This window comes from Neodiprion lecontei, chromosome 4 (genome assembly GCF_021901455.1).
Source record: "Neodiprion lecontei isolate iyNeoLeco1 chromosome 4, iyNeoLeco1.1, whole genome shotgun sequence".
In the NCBI taxonomy this organism is placed as follows: domain Eukaryota; kingdom Metazoa; phylum Arthropoda; class Insecta; order Hymenoptera; family Diprionidae; genus Neodiprion; species Neodiprion lecontei.
In genome coordinates this window covers 40382328-40402201 of record NC_060263.1, presented here as the reverse complement: position 1 = coordinate 40402201, position 19874 = coordinate 40382328, and the positions used below count along the sequence as shown (strand labels likewise).

Below are 19874 nucleotides of genomic sequence, written 5' to 3'. Positions count from 1 at the left end.
TCATCCGATTTTATTTGAGTGGCGATCTTTGTCGCAGTAAAATTAATTGACGATATCGTGATTGGATCCAGTTAACGTGAACGAGAATTAACTAGATGTTTGTAGAGTAATGTATAAATATCATTTGTTGAAAGTTCTTACCTTAAGTTCATATTTCATAAATGATGCCACAGAAAAAAGAAAGAAGAAAATTGAAATCGAACCATTTCTCTTTTTCGCAAAATTGCAGTTTTTTCCCCGTTATCGGCAAATTTACCCGCCCTCATACGCACCGCCTACACCTTACACTACGTTAATCTTTGCGAACGTAGCTATTGTTAATTAATATAAATTTTCTCACAATTTGTAAAAATACAACAGCTATAAAATTTTCACTTCTTTGTCAGAGACTGGCGTGCGTCCAAAGAAAAAGGTCGCGGGCGATGACGTAACGACATGTTTATTATCATCCCTACATTATCCACTTATCGTAAATGTTAGATCGTTACATATTTTATAACTAGTACATGTATGTATATCGCATAAAGAATATTTATACATGGATCGTAATTAGATTTTGGATCTCTGTGTTCTGTCAACATTACCGTCGTGACGATTGATTCGTCACGTAGCAGCCGCGATCGTTTCAGCCACCGCTAAACCCCCGGTTTTTAATATTCCCAGGTTGCAGCCGGGGCGAATTCCAGTGCAGAAATCGGGCCTGCGTGAGCGAAGGATTGAGATGTAACGGATACGACGACTGTGGCGACAATTCCGACGAGGAAAACTGCGGTAAGCTTAGAATTATACAAGCGTTATTAAGCAGGCAATTGGCAGAAAGTAGATGATTGGTTGATGATTGGACCGGTGAATGAAACGGGTGAATGGATGCTAGGCCTCGGATGGTCAATTTGACTATTGGACGGTCTCGAAAAATGACGAGACGAGACGAAAAGATCCTTGAAAATTTCCCCTTGTAAATGAAACGCCCTTCGAAGCTCCTTTCGAGAAGAGTTGCTCGGAAAGCGAATGGCGGTGCGAAAATGGTCCCTGCATCTCGATCAACCAGCGGTGCGACGGATGGCCCGACTGTCCGCTGGACAACTCGGACGAGCTTGATTGCAACCAGACGGCCTGTCAGCCTTGGCAGTGGCGGTGCGAAAACGGGCCCTGCATCGCCCTGAGTCAACGGTGCAACGGACGACGCGACTGTCCGCTGGACAACTCGGACGAGTTAGACTGCCCCCGACCCACTTACCCTCCCTTCCGTGAGTCGAGATAAAAAAACGGGCCCGTTTCAGTTTGCTTGAGTTATTCTTGCACGCTTGCCAAACGGCGAGGGCGCAACGCGAATAATCGCTACGAGGTTTCCGACTGCTGCAGCGAACCACGCCTGCTGCACTCATCATTTTTTTTTTTCCCCTTGCGTACTAAATTTTTGAACGAACGAACAGACTAATTATTCATCCTTCAACTGCGAGCGTTAATCGAACTTTTACCGCATATAATCACACATTACCTAATCTACGCAATCGACACCTAATAACTTGTGATTATTTACTAGCTGAATTATATGAATGAGACTTTTTAACTGATGCAGCCACAAATAGATTTTTTTTTTTTTTTTTTCTCTTCACTTATAGAATGCGTTTGAGAATGATGTCGCCTAATCCGAATATACACCGTAACACTTTCATCGGAATGATTATTTTTAAAGACAACTTTTATTCTGTTTTATTTAAACTCGCTACCTTCATCTGATATAGCTTGAGCAATTAAACCGATTGTAATAGCGACGATATTAATAGTAACAATAATATAATGATAACGATCGGCATGAAGAAATATAATCGAATAAAAAATCCTCCCCGGTGAATCAAACTAAAGCTGTAGATGAAAACTGCTTTACCAATGAATCTGGAGATGAAAGACTTCTTTATTTCAGAGTGTCTTTTGCAACATTAATATAGGTGGCTAAGGCTTCTCTCTCTTCTCCTGTACCTCTTTTATAATTTACTTTCCATTGCATTCGTTGCAAGCTTAATAAGAAAACAAAAAAACTGTTACAGCGCAAGAGTCGCTGAAACTCGTGGTACGCCCGGTGGACCAAGTGATCAAAGAAAGTGAGTATACACTTGTATTTGAATTGAAAGTTGAAAACGACTGTTTGGGGGTAAAATTATTAGTTCCGTGTCATTTAACGTGAGAGAAAGTTTTCAAGAAGCTGTGATGCCGCTAGTATCTTATTATCGACTGATCGAATAGTACAGATGTAACTCTAACTTGTCGAAATTTCACTCGTGAAAATTCGCACATCTAGTGCAGCACTGAGATACTCTTAGAACAATGTTGAAAAATTCTTTAGAATACTAATACATATGTATTATTCTTTGTTTCTTTATTGCTCTGGCCAGAACCGCCACCTGAAGGTAAGACTTAATCGAAGAGCAGCCTGACATCATGCTATATGGGCTCATTTAGGTTTCACGATAACACTCATGGAGAGATTTGTCTCACATTTGTATCCATATAATATTGAATATTTATTGCAACAGAATTCAAAGTTTACAGGTTGAAGCAAGTTGTTTCTGCTTGTTTACACCTTAGAGTCATTAATGCACGAATATCACGAGTATTGTATAAGAGTATATTTTGTATTTTGGTGCAACCTCAACACATGTAATTCACCCATGAATATTATATAAATAATATTAGTAAGAAGAATTAAAATTCATCGATGTAACGACCAGTTGCAATTTACTTAACCACTAATTCGGGAATTTGATTTTCTAATTAGTAATTACTATTGTCATGAGCATCAGGCACATGTACGCACGTACAAAGTCGGTATGTCCGCTAATTTACAGAAACTGCTGCACGTGGTATAACAATTTTGATTTTAACGGCACAATGCTCATGATTATAGCTACCAGAATAACATTCTGGCCGCTTCATGTACAATTGCGCATAGAATATGAACATCAATTCGTTGATCATATCTTAAGATTCAGTCACACATAAACCCATGTAATATATACCATAAGGGGTGGTAATTTAGTAAAAATTAATCCAATTATCATACTAAAAGAATTCCTTTAACACGTGGGATTTTATTTAATGGAGATAAATTAAATGAGGGCACGTGATCACAATGCATGATATTGATAGATGTTAAATGAGATTCTAGTACCTTCATAAAAGATAAATATCTAATTTACGTCGGTTTTTATTCTCGAGTCGTAGAATGATTTGAGGAATAATTTTCGCGTTAACTAGCTTGACATTATAAACATGGTTCTGACATTCTGATTAATTAATTTGCACGTAGTCTGCATTTAACGTAAAATCCGCTGTTCACTGTATCAACTGTCTAGATTTTCCTTAGACAGTCGGATGGACGTCAAAAATTATGAGAACTGTTGAATTTGTTTTGCGTCAGCCCATTGTAATAACAGAGAAACAGCTCGTGTATAAGTATCCATGAATAACGTATGTGCCGTTACTATAATGAAAAGTGTACAAAATACCATGAAACGTCGCGTTCGAGCCTTCGACGATACAGGCAGACATATACACGGAAGCGGGCACGTGACCAATCTTTGCTAATGTCTTCAATTGCACTCGGAAAATTCGGGGGCTGACTTCGAATAGCCATCATTTTGCGATTTCTTTTTCGGCTCGCAGCTAACTGAGTTACATATAACTAAATAGGTGTTCAATGCCTTATTTTGTTTCAACTGAATCGTTAACCCAAAATCGTGAACACCGCTAAGGATATTTTTCAAAACGGGGTTTACGTCGACGCCAATCGACGGTATTCATTGTTGGTAAATTTTCATGAAAAATTCACACACATTCAAGGATACATACTCTCTGCGCCAAGAAAGAAAAAATCAAATGAAGCAATTATTTTCCGAAAAAGAAAATCTCAAAATATGGTCTCTTTTTTACCCATCTACTAGTATGTGAGCTAATTGGGATTGCTTGTTTTCTACGGGTACCGCAACGATCACTGTCTGAATATATGACAAATTAAATCTAATTGATTCTTTCAACCTGACGCTAGGTCAAGAAGTCGTCATTCGATGTCGAGACGAAAGTCCACGTCGAGCCCAGGTCCGCTGGGTCCGCAAGGACGGCACTCCGCTGCCACCTGGAAGCACTGTTAAGTCCGGTCGTTTGACGATGCCCAACATACAGGTCAGCCACGGTGGTGACTACGTCTGCGAAGCGCTCGGAGTACCCGTGAATACACCGGGTCGAACAGCTACCGCCCATGTGACAGTTGAAAAGTGTGAGTAAATATTTTTCATAGATGAATCAGTGTTAAAGGACCACGCGAGTCATTACCTTGAGATCTGACGTCGGACGATTGGATCTGACTCGAATGAAAACTGTTTCCAAATCTGTGTAAATGATTATTGTTCGGGGCCCAAGCTGGATCTGCGAATTTGTCAAGTTCTTCTTCACATACCGTTGCACCCAGATAACTTATGAATTGTTCTGGGGGCTTCACAGACGAATTCAATTCTTCAAGACCGAAAGAGGCTTGTAAATACTACGAAGCTACCTGTAGCAACGGCGATTGCATTCCGAAATCGTCGGTGTGTGACAACAGGATGGACTGTACGGACGGCAGCGATGAATTGAGATGCAGTAAGTCATTTCCTAAGAAGCACCTAATAGGATCGCCGTAGAGTTGGCGGTAATGTTGTTCAAGACTCCACAAGTAGGAAATACCGTGCGCTTCACCCTGCAATTTATTGTACAGGTCCGCTTGGATGCGAGCCCAACGAGTTTAGGTGTGCGAGCAAGGAATGTGTGAGCAAATTATGGAGATGCGACGGTGACAGAGACTGCACTGATGGCAGTGATGAAGAAAATTGCACGCCTTCACCCCCAGGCTCGCCCTGCAAGTACAGCGAGTTCAAATGCACACGTGTCGATCAGTGCATTCCGAAGACCTTCCACTGCGACATGGAGACAGATTGTATGGACGGAAGTGACGAGCTAGGATGCTGTGAGTAATCTCATGTTTCACCGTATTATTTGGTTACCTATTCCCGTCATTAACGTACGATGATTACCAATTCCCAGCTAAGGTAACCATCCAAAGTCCTCCGCCGATGATGGTGGAACTATACGTAGGCGAAACCTTTACGATAACTTGTACCGCCGTCGGTATTCCGGTGCCAGAAATCAACTGGCGATTGAACTGGGGACACATACCGGACAAGTGCAAGACTACCTCTGTAAACGGTGTCGGGACTCTGACGTGCCCTAACATTGCGATCGAAAACCAAGGCGCTTACTCGTGCGAAGCGATGAACGGTCTGAGGGGACCAAACGAACCAGGATGGACGTTCGCAGTCCCCGATACCATTCTTGTCGTTAAGAATCCGGACGGCGTTTGCCCTGCGGGACAGTTCAACTCCCTCGCTCGCTCCCCTGAAGAATGCATCTCCTGCTTCTGCTTTGGAGTCGCTACCACATGTTCGAGCGCCGACCTCTTCACCTATGAGCTGCAAGCGCCCTTCGACCAGTACAACCTTGTCGCTGTGGACGCTACCAGAGGCACAAGGATCCAAGGTCGAATAACCGGTAGAGTGCCGGAGGTTCTTCCAGTCGATCAAAACGGTGTTCATGTCACTGACCCGTACCCTGAAAGTAATGATTATGTCGATATACCCTACTTTGCACTACCGGAAAGCTACCATGGCAGTCAACTGAAGTCCTACGGTGGATACCTGAGGTACACCGTCCGACATGCTGGCCGAGGAAGAAGACCCAATGGCTTGCCTTCGGTCATACTCAGTGGTAACAATTACGTTCTATTACACGAGGACAAGGGTGTGGATCGAGTCTACGAGACTGACGAAGCGGTGCGATTCTTCTACGGAGACTGGCAACTGAGAGAAAACGATGAGTTGAGATTGGCATCAAGAGAGGAGATCATGATGACACTTGCAAATATTGATAACATCTTAATTAAGTAAGTAATTACTTTCAGTAAAAGTTATCACGGACTGTCTAATAACTGCGAGACTGATTCGATAGAATGCTCGTGAATGAGTAATACTTTGAACAATCATAAGTAGTAATTTCAACGCATACTATAGTTTCAAATATGATTGGAGCTCAAAAATTCGTTTAACTCTGTTGATTGAATAATGATTACCAAAAAGAGATATCTAATATTTTTCACATAAATCAACGTTAATTTTACTAATGTCTGCCTGCTGTGGTCAATGTGGTTGTAATCCTCGTATAATTAGTAAGTTTAAAGCTTCGCCTTTCTTTCGCCAGGATCAAATATGACGATGGACCGATAGATACTTCCATCATAAACGTGATAATGGACACAGCTGACGTGGGTAACATAGACCTGGGCGCTGCATCATTTGTTGAAGAATGTCGTTGTCCAGCTGGTAAGTTAATGTCAGATATACGAATGTACTCAGTTGATGATAATTTAATCCTCCCGCTCGTCTCGGTCATTCATCTGTACTTGTACGCTCAGGCTACACGGGTCTCTCCTGTGAAAATTGCGCATCTGGCTTTGCGAGACGAAATAGTGGCCCATGGCTAGGGCAGTGCTACGAAGAAAGGCTATCGATCTGTCCACCTGGCACCTACGGTGACCCATCAAGAAACATCCCATGCCAGACTTGCCCCTGCCCGCTAACTTCGGCATCTAATCAGTAAGTTCAAGATGAAAATCTAGAATAAAATCCACACAACGGTTCGAGTCAGTAACGTGGTTCGTTTCTTTTAATCTTGAAGGGATATCACATTGTGAGTGTTTGAAATTCTGCGAGTTATTTCAGCCATGCGATCTTGAGACTCACCGATATTGCCAACTTAGATTCCAATTACGTATTAGTGTGAAAAAAAAACCGAAATAATGATAGTTGCCTCATGGTGCTTGTATGATTTTTATAACGAACTGATTCTTAAATGAACATAGGTTCGCTCGAACCTGTCACCTCGACTCGGACGGACAACCGACCTGTGATTGTGCCCAAGGATACCTTGGACGTAGATGCGAACAGTGTGCTCCTGGATATCAGGGCAACCCCTCCACCGCTGGTGACAAATGCGTGAAAGTCAGTGAATGTGACCCTAATGGCAGCATCAGCCCGTATGTGAACCCTGTAACCGGACAATGTGACTGCAAGGTATATAACTGATTAGTCATCTCATCTTTGATCTACATTTTGCTCACCTTTGCATTTACAATTTGGGGAATTCATTACGTTCATTTAACCATTGCATGATTCAAATTCATTTCATGGCCAGAGTTCACAATTTTGATGCAATATTGTTGATTTCACTTGTCTTGTTGTTCATACCACCTTTACTGATGGACTTGGATTGATTTATGTTCAATGTGAGTATACCAAAGTGCATTGTCACAGTTGACTAATTATAATAAATAGGAGTCCTAGTTGGTACTTTTTGTTAGAATTTTAGCTACAAACATTAACATGCAGCACATAATATTCTACACCTGTTTCAGTCGTCTGCAACTGGTCGTACCTGCAACAAATGCAAGGCCAACACGTTCAACTTGGCCGCCAAAAACGAATTTGGATGCACTAGTTGCTTCTGTATGGGCATCACTGAAAAATGTACTTCTTCGAACTTTTACAGAAGCGAAGTAAGTCATAGCTGTTGTTTTTTTCTGATGTTTTTGGAAAAGATTCAATAACACAACACCGCACATAACGGAAACATGTCTGATGTCAATTTTCGCCAACGGTACTGTACAATTGAATCATCCGTTTCAGATCCGCGCAGAGTTTACCAGCTCCATCCGTGATTTCTCTTTAGTCGAATCGCCACGAGATGGTAATCAGCCATCGCCAATTGTCGATGGCATCCGGCTGAATACCATACGCCGAGAAATCGTGTACAACTCTTTTCCCAACAGTGGCAATTACGAAGTTTACTATTGGCAATTACCTAGCGACTTCTTGGGTGACCAGCTCGGCTCCTACGGCGGTAACCTCGTGTACACAGTGAGATATGTTCCGTCCCCAGGGGGTGGAAGATCCAGAAACAATGCTGCCGATGTTGAACTGATCAGCGTAAGTAATACAGCTGTTCACATTTTCTTTCACGAGACTGTGTACACGAGATTCTCATTGACATATGACATAATAAGTTTGTTCACTTGGTGTACTACGTATTTGTAATGATTTTTCGACCATATGATTTTTGCAGTCAAACGATATCGAACTTCGATACTATTCTGCAGCACAAGTAGAGCCGAACGATTCCGTGAAATTCACGGTACCGATACATGAGAAACATTGGCAGCGAATCGACGGAACTACCATTAATCGAGAGAGTCTTCTTATGGCTTTAGCTGACGTACAGGCAATCCGTATTAAGGCAACGTATACCACACATACCGATGAAGCTGCGTAAGTATGAGAGAGAAGGATAACCTCGATCAGAAAAAGGTCCCAAACGATTGGAAGAATTGCTAACGTCGGAACCTTTCAGACTCTCTTCGGTGTCTCTGGATACCGCGGTAGGCATAAACAACGGCAGAGAACGCGCGGTTGAAGTTGAACAGTGTAGCTGCCCCGTCGGATACAAAGGCTTATCTTGCGAGGACTGCGACGTCGGGTACACCAGAGCTGATGAGGGATTGTATCTTGGCTTGTGCGAGCCCTGCGAATGTTACGGACATGCAACCCAGTGCCATCCGGAAACCGGAGTCTGCGAGGTTTGTTGAAATAATTGAAATTGAACGCTACAATAATCAGACTTTTCGATTCTGCCGTAACCTCCAACACCGCTGGAGTAACTCGCCTTTTATTTGCTTTTTATGCGGGTGAAATATTCAATTTTCTTTCGTCTATTCCAGTATTGTCGCGATCATACAACCGGACAAAAATGCGAATCCTGCGAATTTGGGTACGAAGGTGACCCAACTCGAGGAACTCCTGAAGATTGTCAGCTACGAGACTTACCCTCCAGAAACTCAACAAAGTGTAACCCGGCCGGATCTCTCGGGACCAATTCTTACATCGAACAGTGTCCGTGTAAACCTAACGTCGTGGGTCGTGAATGTGATCGCTGCCGTGCATCGACCTTCGGACTATCCGCCGGTAACCCAGATGGTTGCAATGAATGTTTCTGTAGCGGAGTTTCCCAGGAGTGTCACGAAAGCTCCCTTTATGTCATTCAGAAGCCAACCCTTATTCTCGATTCCAATCATGGCTTTACTCTCACAGACACGTAAGATTTTATTATTAATCCATTATGGTGAAAAGCTTGATTTTATTCTTCTTTTATCAAATATAGAATTTTATAAACGAAGGTGCGTGATTGAACTTCAAGTCTCAAACACCACTCTAAATGCACAAAACGAACTTGGCACAGGCTGCAACGTTCTGATTGATCTATATTTTGAATATTTCGAAAAAAATGAAACTAGTTTATCCGTATACAGCGGACGAAGCCAAGTGATAACGGAAGGATTCGACATTCAAACTGCTACAAATGAGATCGGTTACCGTTATCCGGACACTCGGAGCCAGAGACTTTTCTGGTCATTGCCATCTTTCATAACGGGTAACCAGATAAAGAGCTATGGTGGGAATTTAAATTTGACCCAGCGAATCGCTACCCGTGCCGGCGCACAGATCGATAAAGATCAAGATATTGTTCTTATCGGCAATAGCATAACTCTCTTCTGGGTCAATCCTGAAGAAATCCAATCAGATTACTCGCTGGTGTGTATCATCATCGTGTATTTTCAGCTTTCGTAGCAGTATTAATTAAGCTAGAGGGGGTGACATTTTGCAACGTTGTCACGAATTTCTGCATTAAAATTCATTCACAGACATACAGCGTGCCATTAGTTGAATCAGCATGGAAACGACTGACGAAGGATGGTCCGCGTAGCGCGTCTCGTGTGGATCTCATGACCGTCCTTGCAAACTTGGAAGCTATTCTGGTCCGTGCAACGCACAGTCAGGAAATGATTGCAACTTATATCAGCGATGTCAGTCTTGACACGGCTGTGCAACACGTGCCAACCAACAGACGCGCTACTCAAGTCGAAGTCTGCCGATGCCCGTCGGGATACACGGGAAGTTCCTGCGAAACCTGCGCCCATGGATATTATAGGAACGAGTACGACAGATCCCGCAGTATCCTAGGATCCTGCAATCTTTGCCCGTGCAATGGAAACGAACAAAGCTGCGAACTCGACGGATACGATAATGTCAAATGTCACTGCTCGCCGCAATTCAGTGGACCATACTGCCAATACGACTGTAAGTAAATTGCGAATTCATTGTATAACAATCATGGATTTCTTTTTGTACCCTGAATTTGGAAATTACAGTTCTAATACATTTTCGCGACGAAATATCCGTAAGCTCCTCGGTGATCCATTACACCGTGGACCCGAGCTATTGGCGTGTGGCGAATTCTGAATAATTCTACCGCCACTGTAGTACTGGATCTTTCACAAATAAGGACTCGTACAATATCTTGACAAGAATTTCACAGTTCACAATACGTACCTAGGTCAAGTCTTTGTTCACTGTCAAGACCTAGATGCCAAACTCGAATGAAGTGAATCAGAAAATATCTTTTGCAAAACAATTACGAATTTCGATTTGATCAACACTCAAACACTGTAACAGAATCAAGAGCATATGTTTATTGATCATGACTAGTCACTGTATAAAAAGCTTCATACGTGGACTTGCAAATCCTCACATCGTGCACTTATTCGTCAGGCAGATATCCACGAACCGTGACTGATGAAAGTCGGCATGCTTCTTAAACACCTTCCACGTACCTAGATATGAATTGTGTTATTCGCAAAAACATGACTCGAAAGTCCGTTTGATGCTAATCATCATCTTGGTACCCAAAGTGCTCGTGTCGCGGTATCGTTGAAATTCGGTGAAATCGGAATCATATACTACACGGTCATTTAATATATCCGGTACCGTTAAACGTCATTCACTGGATGCAATCAATTCAAAAAACCGAAGGTTCGAAAAAACTATCGCAAAGTCACAGGCCGAAACTATCCAAACTTGGTTTCGTTAGTCTGACAGATCAGAACAGGATACAAATTACATTCCTCGTTACCTTAGTGGCATCAATATCAGGTTTGATGGCATCTAATATGGGTCCTTTCACATTTTTACATCTGTGTAGTTTCTGTGTACACATACTGTCCGTACCATGACATATAATGAATATTCGTTGTAGCTCTAGCGTCCCAATTGTCATATTATGCAGACTATAATTTTAATACGGCGGCTTCAATATTGGGGCGGTGTTCAATATGTACTGTGTTGTGTTCGCGAAGTAATGCACAGCTCACTTTATTGTCAAAACGAACTTTTTTGCTTTACAATTGGCGTGTTACCTCCGATCTAAATATTATATGCAATAAGATCGTGGTTACATTAATTTTTGTTTGGCGTGAATAAGTATACTACGAAAAGAATATATTACTGCATACAACTTACATTGTCCTCTTGGTAATAGTATGAATATTTGAGAAAAGACAACAGCAAAGCAGCGTAAATTTAATTCCCATTAATTCTTGTACACAAACCGAAATCTTTCGGATTTTTTGGATCATATTCATTCCACTTGAGTCACAGCATATATGAAAACATGTGCTTGATTATAAAATTGCACAAACACTTTGATGAGTACCTACATGGATGAGAAATACCCAACTGCAGCGACGGACAGGGTAAAAAAATTTGAAATAACATTACAGTCCCAGACACCACCACGATCACACCTCCGCCGCCTAATCCGCCGAGAATCATCGTCACGATCCGTCAGACAGGTCTTGAAATCGTCGAGGCCGGCACGACAGTCAGATATTACTGTTCCGGAAGGTCAGAGGACAGCGTAAGTGCCTGCCACGTAATTTGTTGAATGAATTTTCGTACATGAAGTGAAAATTGAAATTATTTCAATGACGGAATCGCACTGAGGTTTTTTTCCGAATCAAATAGGACACAATCGACATCCAGTGGCAGAAGGAGGATGGTGAACTGCCGCCTGGTCGAAGCTACGACGACGCTCGTGGTCTTCTTATTATCAGAGATGTCAAGATCTCCGACAGCGGTGTATACGTTTGCCAAGTCAGCGACGGAATCAATGTCGCCGTCGAAACCGTGTCTCTGACTGTTGAAGGTAAGCCAGCATTGTAATCAAGCTCTTTAATCACAATGGTGTATTCGTATGTGAAATTGAACTGAAATAACACGTTTTGTGAGTGAAATCGATTTTCTCTCGGATGCAGCATTTCCGAAGAGTCTGCTACGAAGAACAGGTATTTCTTTAACACACGATTCGTAAAAGTTGTCGCAATGTAAACGCGACGGTTTCGTAGAATTGTTACGGATCATCCGAAAAGCAGAAAAAAGGACCGTTTCGTGACCCTTGGCCGTAGAATTAATACCTTTCTTTTCTCCGAAATTCGTTATAATAACTTCAGCGTGACAGAAAGAATTTGATGGAAAAGTCTCATCTGATGCAATGAAAGAATTTCTTCTTTAGGTAACGTAGGTTCGAAGCCAACAATAGCAATCAAGCCAAGTTACTTGACGGTCGAAGAAGGGAATCCCGCCGAATTCCATTGTGATTCATCGGGTGTTCCACAGCCCGAAGTATCGTGGATTCGTGTCCGAGGTGAAATGAATCCCAGCGCAACCTTTGAAAATGGTATTTGGAGACTACCCTCCGCCAGGAAAAGCGACGAAGATGAATACAAGTGTATCGCGCGAAATAGTGCCGGTACCACCGAACAACGAACGATTCTCTACATCACTGGTAAATAGCTTATATCATCATCGAGAAATTTCAGTCCTAGCGAAAGTTTGTTCATTGAGATGGTAAATATTTTCCTATTCTCTTACCACAGAACGCCGTGAGCCACCACCAGACAGACCAATTATTGACCCTATCGAATGGGTAGGTGGCCCCACTGAACCTGTCCAACTTGTGTGCACCGCATCGCTTGATGCCACAATCACTTGGACCAGGGCCGGAAACCTACCATTGCCACCTTCTGCTACCGAACGAGGGGGAGTTTTGACAATTTACAATCCTAGTCCTTCCGACTCCGGCATATACGTGTGCACGGCAACCAGCTTCCAAGGAGTAACGACTACCAACAACGCGAGAATATCAATCCAATCATCGACCGGACCTCCAGCCGTCACAATTGAACCAGCAAGGCAGACCGTTTTCCAAGGAACAGTAGCTGAAGTCAAATGTGTCGTGACGGGCAACCCTGCACCTTCTGTTACATGGACAAAACGCGGAGAACCTCTTGGTGCTCATATTCAAATTGTCGGAAGTACGCTCAGGATCCTCGAACCGAAAGTTTCGGATCGAGGAATTTACGTCTGCCAAGCTACCAACAGTGGCGGAAGTTCGCAGGGCAGCGCTGTGATTGAAATAGAACGTGAGTACACAACCACGCGGAATCGTTTGCGGTGACTGAAATCATTACATGATGCGGAATGAATGTCAGACCGCCGTGCAATTCGAAATGCTTGCAGTCGAACCGTACGGTTCCACACCTGAATATTATATCGTCTCGCTTTTGCAGCTCGAGAGGCGCCAGTCATAGCCCTGTACCCGGAGAAGAGGCAACGCGTTCTCGTCGGCGGGTCAGCGATGTTCGCATGCCGTGCTGAAAAGGGAATCCCAACACCAGAGCTCATCTGGGCTCGAGAGGATGGCAGACCGTTCAGCTCGAACGTAGAGCAGCTATCTTCTGGCGTGCTGAGATTCAGCAACGTTACTCTGGATGACGGCGGAAGCTTCACTTGTACAGCATCAAACGCGGTCGGATCGACCTCTACAATTGCCGTCCTCGAAATTAACTCACAACCAGTAATCACAATCACACCATCTAACCGAACTCCTCTGATAATCGGAGTTGGCCAGAGAGTGCGGTTCACCTGCAGCGCTACTGGCCAGCCACCGCCCACAGTCGTATGGAACAAGGGCCCCGGATAGTAAGTCTATTAATATTATTATATGAATGTACGGTGTATCGTTCGATCCTTGAAGAGAACAGACTTTTCCAATCATTCTACGATCGACAACGAAGTTATATTGTCTTCCGTTATCACCCAATGAAAACAGCAAGAATAAATCGCGTTCAATATTTTCTACAAAGGAGCCAATTGAATAGTCCAACTTATGGCGATCGGATCTTATTCAAACACCACCCACCAATACCAAAGTAGATTACATAAATGAACTAGATCAAAATCCGAAGGGTCAACCTACCTAGGGTTTCTTGTTAATATGTTCGGCAAAATGAGGAGCGTTATTGTGACGTAAATTTTCTAATTGTCTGGCTTAAAGGTTTTTAATGAATGAAAGTACCTTATCACACAACTGCTCTCGGCGTAGTGACTTGCCAGTGTATTATTATTTCAATATTAGTCGAGAATCAAATTACATTCCTGCTCTCTTACGCGAACAAATGCCAAGAGTAACTTTTTCTGCTTACTTCTATAGTCCAGGCATTAGCAGAACCCGCTCGTACGACGCTGTCCATGAAATAAGCTCAGTCTCCTTCGAAGATGAGGGTATCTACACGTGCACTGCGTCAAATGGCGAGGGCGTAGCCGAAGAACGCATCGAGCTTATTGTAAAAGATAATGAAATAGTCCCACCGTCACCTAGCCCGGTAAGTTTCATTCGCTTTTTGGAGACGTGCGCCAATTGGAAAGAAAAACTAGCATCCAACCTCTACTGTACAAGTATGAAATCCACGGAGTACGGTGATGTTTTTGCACAAACTGATTTGATTGTTCTGGAATAGAGTGGCCCTGTAGTGGAGATTCCCAGCGAGACAATGAGGATTCCTGTTGGGGGACGAGCTGAGATACGCTGTCAGATATTCAACGGTGACCGGAAGCTTTATCTTGACTGGAAGAGGAGTGATGGCGGAAGTTTGCCAGAAGGAAGCAGCGTGCGCGACGGCACTCTGTCTATACCTCTTGTGACGAGTAGAGCGGCTGGAGAATACGTCTGCCAAGGGACGAGCACCACCGGAAGTATCGAATTCCAAGCGAAGACTTATTTAGAAATCATAAGTAAGTTGTCCGACCGCTCTGGTACATGCAGGCAGATATATCATAGTCATCTTGACAAACACGAATTGATCCTAGGGTTTGACCAATGGTAGTATAAATTTTCGTTCGTTTTGCTTAGCTCCACCAAGAATCCTGTTGGAGCCGATCCGACAGACCGTGAGGCCAGGTGACAGCCCATTCGTGAATTGTAGCGCTATAGGAGATCAGCCCATCACTGTTAGGTGGCAAGTCAGTCAACAGGGTCTTTCTAACCGAGTCAGTCAGACCGACGGAGTCCTCCAATTCCACGGTATCACCTTTGAAGATGCTGGAAAATATGTCTGCACAGCAACAAATCATGCTGGAAGTGCCGAAGCGGTCGCCGAAGTTTCAGTCACTTCAGGTACAAATCATGATTCCACCACCTCCGGCAGATATCGATATACTAAAACTCACAAGCGTTACGAGTATAAAAGCTTCACCCTTGGTGGGCCAAGATAAATTTGTTCTCCTCACGTTTACATTTGCGTATCTTCCGTTTCAGAGTACGGGCCTCCTGTCACCAGTACCCAGCGAGACGTTTCCGCATTCGTTGGCAATAGCGTACGGCTCGATTGTCCCCCATTCCAGAGTCGATCACTTGTCGAATGGAGTAGGGAAGGATCAGATCTCCCGGCCAACTCGTACAAACGCGATAATTATCTGGAAATGCCTCAAGTTAGGGCGGAAGATAGCGGAAGATATATATGTCGGGTCACCGATGCTTATGGAGTAAGAAGCGAAAATTACGTCAATTTACGAGTCGAATGTGAGTATTTAAGCCCAGATCCAGATGTTTGAATTTAAATCGAAGCACCGTCGTTGAGACCGTTCATCATCCCTACTACACAAATCGCACTATATCCCTCAATGACCATATCTTTAAGATTTTTATCGTAACCACTAATAGTAGAACCATTCCAGTTCTTTGTTACCTTAATCTTTCTAGAGAACTCTGATTTTTCTTTAATAGATTGACAGCTTAATACTCTCAATACACAGATTATCTATGTAGGACTTTGAATTGCTTGCCTGAAATACACTAGTTGTCAAATCAGTACGAATCATCATTTTCAAGAAGCAAGTACGCTCCGTTGAATTTTCTTGCCCCAATAATGATCGATACTGACGGTATTAAATACACGATAACGTACTAAAATGATGCGATAGCTTGTTTTTCATTCTAACCGTCACGATGCAGCGTGTTTCATAGCAGAAAGTAGGGAAGTTGAATCACCGGGTAAATTGGACGGTTCCATAGAAAGTACATTTCTAGCTCTACACTTTCTTATAGAATGGATTAATTGATGTGGTAGATCAATAAACCGTACTTTCCCCAATATTAAAAATATTCACTTCGGGTCACCTTAAACGTTATCGCTGTGACAAAGTAATTCGAGAGAGAATTACAGGGTCATTTGTCGAGTATTGCCCGTTGAACCCTTAGTGAGTAGAATTGGCTGCGTCTGTCACATTCGCGGCCAGTATTTGATAAACAACCCCGTACATAATTTAGAAATCGATAATCTGTACCCGATTCAGTGCTTGTATCTATCGTCATTTTCTCTTTTAATCATAGAATCAGAATCACCAAACCGATCAAATAAGTAGAAAAAACCGTCTTATGCTTATCACGCTATTCTCTAGAAGTTTCCATGCATTAACCAACGTAATAAGACGACCAATATGCTTATTATTTCTTTAACATATTTGCGAGTCGTTTCAGCTGATCGCATTGCAGAATCGTACAACCGTAGTTCTCGCAAGGGCTCCCGAGATTAAAAACCTCTACACATTTCGTATTATAATTTAGTAGTTAATTTGCTTGCGGATTGCATGCCAGTGTACGGAGCGTTGTGCAGCGATACCGAAATCCAATGCAGAAGCAACGAATGCATTGACAAGCACTATCTCTGCGACGGCTTGATCGACTGCATGGACGGGAGCGACGAGCGATTCTGCAATAACAGACAATATCGTCACTATCCACCATGGCAACGCGGTTTGTACACAGATATGTTTCTCCGTGAGGTCCGTGATCGAATCTTAACATTTCTTCCAACTTGATTAGACACTCATCCTCCTCTTAGCAAGCTATTCTTTCGTGTTTGTGATCGTTTCGTCACACTTGTGCAATCTGAAGTCCGCTAATGATTCTACGAGCTGTACAAAGGATTGACTAAAAAATTTACACGATAGCATCTATTCGGTGATCAGGCACGCTGTACTAGTAGAGTTCGTGAGCAGTTCGCTAAAATCTCGAATAGACGTACCGTTATACAATCGTGATCCGTACACATTCTGTTTATCGGAGGTTAATCAGAATTTCTATTTCCGATTCTGAAACATGCTCTGCTTCACTTTTTCTGCATCCCGTGTACTGCTTTTATTGTCCAATCGCATCTTACCTCACATGTCATTACCGGTCTCATTGTTCACTTTTATGTACCCATGCGTAACGATTAAGGACAGAAATCTATTAGTCCATTCCGAAAATTGTGCAATTTCGACTCACAATTACACGAAATTGTAACGAGAACAGTTTCAACCTGGAGATTTCATCCAAAGTGTGAAGAGAATCTACATTACTAGATTCTGGCACAACTTCGGATTATGGTCAAACAGATTTTCTGCCCGATTTTCTGTGCATCGTAACTAACGAACTTGTGAATGCCTAGCTCGAGCACCACAGATTTCCCTCCGCATACGAGCTAGTAGTGAGCTCGTCAACATCGGAGATACCGTCAATTTACGGTGTGAAAGCTCCGGCGGTCAAGACGTGCGCTTCCGATGGATCCGACCCACGTATTCATCACTGCCACCAAATGCAAGAGCGGTTGGACCTGTGCTGAGACTTGAGAATGTTGTTCGAGGTGACAGTGGAGTATATCGTTGTATAGCCGAAACGCGAGAAACGAGCGCCGAACAGGACTACAATCTCATAATTCAAGGTAGTGTAGACCAACCGAACTTTTTTCCTCAATTCTACTTTGCAAAACTTAAATTCACTTGTAAGACAAGACATGTCCAGTCAACGAAACCTACTAACAGGATCACTCATATTTTTGTGTCTCTGCTTACCGATTTTCACTGGGTGAGTAAAATCGATTTCGTCACGCTCTCGAAGATAACAATTACGGTCTTCTGTAATAAACGTCAAAGTGCTCTGTCTTAAATGTCCGCTAAGATCTTACCGAAGTTTGTCTTCCTGTTCACTTGAATACCCGTGTCATGAGTTCATCACCAATCCAGGTGGGAACAACGATTCACCAGCTGTAGAAACGACAGCTGTGCCGTATGGAGCGGGATTCTCGATGGATTGCAAGGGTGACATAGAACCACCGGTTGCATTCGAGTGGGCTAAACTTGGAGGTATTTTGCCGAACGAAAGTAGAAAACAGAATGTACGTATGAAACAGCTGACCGATAATTAGTGAGACTACTCGAATACTGCCATGACGGGTAGGTTTAACGCAGCACTCTTTACTTTCCATTAGAATCACCTTACACTGGTGAACGTGAAAGCCGAAGATGCGGGCACGTACATCTGCACCGCGAGCAACGGCCAAACGAGCGTGGAAATACTGCAAATCCTGGTTGTGACTGGCGTGGTGCCGTACTTCAATCAAGCCCCCGAGAGTTACATATCTTTCCGGCCCCTGCAAGAAGCCATGCTTAAATTCGATATCGAAGTATCGTTCAAGCCTGAAATGTACGACGGTATTATTCTCTACAATGCTGAGAAGAGCGACGGCGGTGGAGACTTCATTGCTCTTTCTCTCGTCGGAGGATATCCGGAATTCAGGTATTCAATCGTAACGTTTTATCGAGGTTAGATCGAATTTTATCCGATTAGCAAGCCCAGGATTCACAACCCTTTGACCGTCTTCGTGCGATTGTTCGCGTTGCATAGGTTCAACCTTGGATCTCGTCCAGCCGTTATCCGAGCACGGAATCCTGTCACTTTAGGAAAATGGCACACAATCAAGCTCTATCGTAGCCGGAAAGAGGGAAGAATGACGATAGTTGGCGATCCTCAAAGCCCCTACTCAGGTACCGCCCCAGGCAGGTTGCAAACGTTGGATTTGATGGAGCCGCTGTACGTAGGAGGTGTTCCCGACTACCAAAGGGTTGACTCGGAAGCAACGGTATCCGACGGCTTTGTGGGTTGCATCAGTAGACTGGTCATCGGATCAAAGGAAATCAATTTGATCACCGACCAGTTGGAAAGCGTCGGCACTACTACCTGCGAAACTTGTGTCGAAAATTCGTGCAGCAATAGAGGAGTTTGTCAGGAAGCCGCTACCGAAGAAGGATACAGGTGCCTCTGCCCTGCAGGATACAGCGGAAACCTCTGCGACATTGTTGGACAGGCATGTTATCCAGGTAAGCAAAACACGAATCCATATTGCTACGTTTGCTCTGTATGAGTCAGTGTCAAATTTTGATACCGACAAATTCCATCATGCTGTGTGATTCTCTTACTCCCAGGGGCCTGCGGTGAAGGTACATGCAACGATATAGGCGACGGTTTCACTTGTGACTGTCCAATTGGCAGGGGTGGTCACAAATGCGAATTAGACGTGAGCGTTGACGAGCCAGCGTTCTTGGATAGCAATGCATACTTAGCGTACCGAACGCCCAAGGCATTACGCAAGTAAGTACACATTTTTGCACGTTGATAACTGAGTTGAAAACAGTGTGGAAATCCCCTAGATTTGGATTGAAAGTAGTTGTTAATTCACAATATTT

The 19874-nt window shown here is 43.3% G+C and overlaps 1 protein-coding gene across 29 annotated transcripts in view; it reads left to right on the top strand.

The window, feature by feature from the left end:
- LOC107222358 (basement membrane-specific heparan sulfate proteoglycan core protein) overlaps positions 1-19874 on the top strand; it is a 125393-nt gene that overhangs the window by 99898 nt on the left and 5621 nt on the right. For 25 of the 29 annotated variants that reach the window (XM_046736079.1, XM_046736083.1, XM_046736087.1 and 22 more), the window contains 33 exons: positions 664-771; positions 978-1247; positions 2049-2102; positions 2394-2408; positions 4046-4273; positions 4498-4635; positions 4751-4999; positions 5077-5971; positions 6286-6407; positions 6500-6680; positions 6947-7157; positions 7499-7639; positions 7770-8069; positions 8206-8408; positions 8491-8716; positions 8858-9231; positions 9446-9728; positions 9839-10274; positions 11753-11889; positions 11997-12177; positions 12544-12816; positions 12908-13453; positions 13601-14012; positions 14524-14695; positions 14831-15104; positions 15223-15486; positions 15628-15891; positions 16966-17124; positions 17801-18073; positions 18375-18526; positions 18620-18927; positions 19036-19508; positions 19614-19779. In XM_046736079.1, coding sequence (XP_046592035.1) covers positions 664-771; positions 978-1247; positions 2049-2102; positions 2394-2408; positions 4046-4273; positions 4498-4635; positions 4751-4999; positions 5077-5971; positions 6286-6407; positions 6500-6680; positions 6947-7157; positions 7499-7639; positions 7770-8069; positions 8206-8408; positions 8491-8716; positions 8858-9231; positions 9446-9728; positions 9839-10274; positions 11753-11889; positions 11997-12177; positions 12544-12816; positions 12908-13453; positions 13601-14012; positions 14524-14695; positions 14831-15104; positions 15223-15486; positions 15628-15891; positions 16966-17124; positions 17801-18073; positions 18375-18526; positions 18620-18927; positions 19036-19508; positions 19614-19779 — 8488 coding nt within the window. The remainder of the gene's footprint in view (positions 1-663; positions 772-977; positions 1248-2048; positions 2103-2393; positions 2409-4045; positions 4274-4497; positions 4636-4750; positions 5000-5076; positions 5972-6285; positions 6408-6499; positions 6681-6946; positions 7158-7498; positions 7640-7769; positions 8070-8205; positions 8409-8490; positions 8717-8857; positions 9232-9445; positions 9729-9838; positions 10275-11752; positions 11890-11996; positions 12178-12543; positions 12817-12907; positions 13454-13600; positions 14013-14523; positions 14696-14830; positions 15105-15222; positions 15487-15627; positions 15892-16965; positions 17125-17800; positions 18074-18374; positions 18527-18619; positions 18928-19035; positions 19509-19613; positions 19780-19874) is intronic. The other 4 variants (XM_046736085.1, XM_046736078.1, XM_046736082.1 and 1 more) reach the window with 4 other exon arrangements.